Source organism: Gordionus sp. m RMFG-2023, chromosome 1 (assembly GCF_954871325.1).
Source record: "Gordionus sp. m RMFG-2023 chromosome 1, tfGorSpeb1-WG-v2, whole genome shotgun sequence".
Lineage (NCBI taxonomy): Eukaryota > Metazoa > Nematomorpha > Gordioida > Chordodea > Parachordodidae > Gordionus > Gordionus sp. m RMFG-2023.
The window spans coordinates 82,700,652-82,705,081 of NC_088775.1; the positions used below are offsets into that span (position 1 = coordinate 82,700,652).

The 4,430-nt window shown below is 27.5% G+C and overlaps 1 protein-coding gene across 2 annotated transcripts; it reads right to left on the reverse strand.

Moving 5' to 3' along the window:
- Positions 1 to 1,527: 1,527 nt before the first annotated feature.
- On the reverse strand, positions 1,528 to 3,048 carry LOC135931803 (nucleoside diphosphate kinase 6-like). 2 transcript variants are annotated; one of them, XM_065469098.1, is made up of 6 exons: positions 2,950 to 3,048; positions 2,807 to 2,909; positions 2,729 to 2,768; positions 2,606 to 2,689; positions 2,486 to 2,562; positions 1,528 to 2,250 (listed from the first exon to the last, which is right to left on the reverse strand). In XM_065469098.1, exons 1-6 carry the CDS (start codon positions 3,019 to 3,021, stop codon positions 2,057 to 2,059), a joined length of 570 nt encoding a protein of 189 aa, XP_065325170.1. In that variant the 5' UTR covers positions 3,022 to 3,048; the 3' UTR covers positions 1,528 to 2,056. The 2 variants fall into 2 exon arrangements, with proteins under 2 accessions (XP_065325170.1, XP_065325171.1); XM_065469099.1 differs by lacking the exon at positions 2,729 to 2,768 and having other exon boundaries at positions 2,797 to 2,909.
- Positions 3,049 to 4,430: the final 1,382 nt, after the last annotated feature.

Here is a 4,430-nt window from a genome sequence, read left to right on the forward strand (position 1 = left end):
TTCTAAAAAAAAATCATAAATATAATTGACCTTAAGTTTTTAAATAGTTATTTTAAAATAATATAACTTCATTTAAAATCTTTATAACATGTTGGGATGGGATTTCGTTTTTGACCTTCCCTTTTTCCCTTGCTGACTCATTTAAGATAGCTTCAGAGAATGGAACCGCCCAGCTGAGCTGGACAACTTGTGCAAAATGTTTTTGATTATAGCGGGGAAAGCTGAACTGGTAAAAAGATTCCTATCGGTGCCTGATTGTTTATCACAATTATAAAAAAGAATTTTAAAAAAATAAAAAAATAAGGAGGCACTAAATATTAAAATTGATTATCATATTTTGCATTAAATAAGAATAAAATTGTTAAATATAATTTTAAATTATTAAATGTTATTCTGAATATTTAAATTTAATGAATAACATTTAAGATTAATTAAAATAAATAGTTTGACCTTGAAATTTCTTTCCTTTAAGCTTTTTTTAAAAATTAAATTAAGGCCTTAGGTCACAATGGGCCCTGGGCCTGGCTTAGATCTAAAAAATGGCCGGCCGCGGGCAAGCTCGGGCCAAAAAAATCGTTTTTTAAGTGTCTAATCCCCCCTAATTAGAAATAGTTTTAAAATAAGTTGCACAATCTAATTTAATTTTGCGCTACTTTAAAGGCTGATTTTTTTTATCATCCCTGGAAAGTGGTTCACTTAAAATAAATATTTTATCTGTAATTCATTGTAATAATCTTATTCTAACCTAATGTAATTTTTGTTTTCATCCATTTGGATAACTTAATAACATTATGATTTGATTTGCATTTTTTCCCCCCATTACAAATTTCTTTCTTTAAATTTAAACTTAAACAAATAAACATCATATATGATGATCGATGAATTAAAATTCATTAGGTAATTCTGATTACTGAATAACCGGGTAAGCTTACTTAATATAATTCTTTATACAGATAATTCCGATTTTGTTACTTCAATATCAAGTCAGGTATAAAATTTATTAGGTTATAAATGCCAATTTCAATTATATTATATTCTTTTATAATGCAGTGGAGCCATTACCCATTATTAACCATTTGGGTTGTTGCAATACCCCACCCTCAATCTTCTGAAGCCAATTGTTATAATGATTGTATAATTAATAAATATTTATATAGCTATTATAGTAATCAAAAAATTAAAATAATTATCAAATGGCAAAAAAAGGTTGATGATGTAATTGTTGTGGTCAGAGATAACGTGGAGAAACTTATGAGACGTCAAGAAAGCCTATCTCTTCTAGAAGAGAAATCCGTTAAACTCTGTCAAAGTGCCAATAAATTCGAGAAAAGTACTAAATATCTCAAACGAAAATTTTGGTGGAAAAACCTTAAGATGAAAATTTTAATGGGTGCCATAGTGGTCTTCATAGTTTCTATACTAATATTATATTTTAGCACTAGAAACACTACAACAATTGAAAAGGAATACATTTATATTACACCACAATATATTAATCCTTAATTGTAAAAAATGTGGTTGGATATCGTTTATTGATATTCATTATTTACAAAAATGTTATGATATAAAATTATCAATTAATTCAGAAAAAATAATGTTATAATTTTGTAATTACTATGCTATTATACAATATTGTCAAACTCTATTTTATAATTTTAAAAAAAATTGTTTTAGTAATTTTATATATAAATTTTTGAGCATGAATAATGAATTTGGATTGAATATATTAAAGTTAATTCAAAAGAATTGTTGAAATTTTTTTATCAATATAAAAATTTTATGGAAAAAAAATACTGTTATAAGGAGGACAATTATGAGTTAAAAATATAAAATAATAATAATCTTGAGTATTTATGTAAATATACAATAGTGCTATTTGCTAAAAATAACATAATTTTATAAGTATTATGATATTTTTTTAAATCTTGATAATTTTTTTTATAATTTAATAAATTCAAAATTATTTGTTTGGAAATTTTAAGTATTAATTTTATTTATTCATAAATATATATATATATAAATCGTGAAAATAGATTTAAAATATCAGGTGAATTTTTCATTGATTTGAAGGTCGAATAATGCTTGTTGACATATAATGACTAGACTTATTTAAATAATGAACTTCGAGTTCTGAATCATATAATATGTCTTGACCTTTTCTAAATAATGGTTCTTCCATCTTAAACCACATTTCAGGGTGAAATTCAGGAAACATGAATTTAATTTCAGTTAAAGCTGATTCTAAAGAATCTAAAATTATAAATAGATTAAAAACTAATTTAAGAAAATCAGGCAATATGTATATAAGTTTTGCATAACCAGAAAGCATGAAAAATAATTATTATCTTAGCTGATTTATATAATAAATTTATCCCTTAAATACTTTCCATATATAATTAATATATTAATTCACTATTAAGCAAATGTGATTCAATAAAAATTTATTAACATAATTATAAAATATAACAATAATTTGCCTATAAACCTGAACCATGAACAGCATTTCTTGTGTCAGATATTCCATATCTTCCCCTAATTGATGTAGGGGCTTCATATATAGCTCTTATTAAAATATTTATAATTTTTCAATGATTTATAAAACTACTTATCATGTTTGGTTGGACCGATAAGTTCTCTCCATTTAACTATGGCATTTTCTCTTGCTAATATATAGGAAGATATTGGAGCACTATATATTAATAAGGATTAAAAAATTATATATAACCACCTAGCCATGTAATCTATTAATCGTGGGTAAAAATCTTTTTCTTAATATAAAATATAATAGTTAATTACATTAAAATACCCTTGTGCATTGAATAAAATTTTTCCATTGAATCTCTTGTTGGTTTAAAGGTTTTTGATTTTATAAAATAGAAATTATTTTTTAAAATAATTTTCTTAATTTCCTTAAAAAATAATTTAATCTACTTTGCTAAAATATCAAACCTCTTTAACATAACGTTTGGAAAGAATATCGGGTTTAAGCACAGCTAAAGTTAACTCCAATTTTCTAATCATTTAATGAATGGATAAATTGGCCAATCATATGGCCTAAAAAAAGTAATTTTAGATTATGTTAGCTAAAAAAACATAATTTTGTAAATAATTTTAAAATTTCATTCATTCATTCATTACCACGCCAGAAATTGCACGAAGTGCAACTTCATCACCCACCAGGAGTTGTAGCGTGCACCATGTATATTCACTAGTATATAGATCCTATACATGATGTATACCCGTTTTATTATAGTGGACGGTACCACTATGTAGTCAGCTAGCATAGTAAAGAAGAGAGGAGTAAGAAAGAGGGGATCTATTAGTTCCGTTACCGGCAAAATAGTGTTAAGAATTGTAGCTAATATTAATAATAATAATGTACCTGACACCTGGTTAGATTTAAGAGATGGGAAAAAAAAATTTCTTAATGTTTGGTAAGTATATCCTTGGAAGATAACGCAATGTCTATAGAATCCATGTTATTCACTATTATCATTATTATATTGAGCCTGGAGATCGTTATCATTATTAATATTCATGGTTTTAAGATATAAATTGACTTCGTCAAAAATCGTTTATCCAGTAGGGAAAGGAAAAAGGGTGTTATAAAGGGGAGGGGGAAATTTAGAAAAAAAAATAAAAATAAAATAATAATTATACTTATCTCATCTCATCTCTTTTTTTTTCTTTTTTTTTTAAACCATAATTCCTATTGCGCCAAAACATAAGTTGTCATTAGACTGGGGATAAGCAATTGGAAATAAGGCAGTGCGAGAAATAGTCTGATACGTCCACGATTCCTGCTCTAGTTTAAACCATATTTAAGCATGTATTGTAGATGTTCCTTTAAATGTTTCTTGTTTTTGCTGAGTGCAAGAAAATCTATAAACGTAAGATTGATCAAGTCCATGTCCTTCAGACATTTTGCCAGCCAATAGTATTTGGGGATTCTTCGCCTTTCATAATCCGGGGTCCACTCCATGGACGAAAATATCATATTATCTCGTGAATGTCTTAAGCAGTGGCCGAGTAATTCTAATCTCCTCAAAGGAATGAGTCGTTTGATAGGTAGGATGTCACACCTGTTCCAGAGAGTTGTGTTTGGGGTGTTGTATGGATAGTAAGTTTTAGTGATTCTTCTCAAGCACTTGTTTATGAAGGTCTGGGATGTGTTGATGTTGCTTTTAGTGTCCTGCCATGTTTCCAACCCGTATGTTAAGATGGGTAGAATTAGGGATTTAAAGAGTCTTATTTTTAGGTTCGTAGATATCTGGTTGGACGACCATAATTTAGTTAGCTGATGATATCGGGATCTGGCCTTGTTGGTCCTCGACTTAGTATCCAAAATGGTGGTGCCTAATGACATTATTCTGGTTCCTAGGTACTTAAAATCCGAGACCGTATCTACCACATTATCCTCAAAGTTAAAG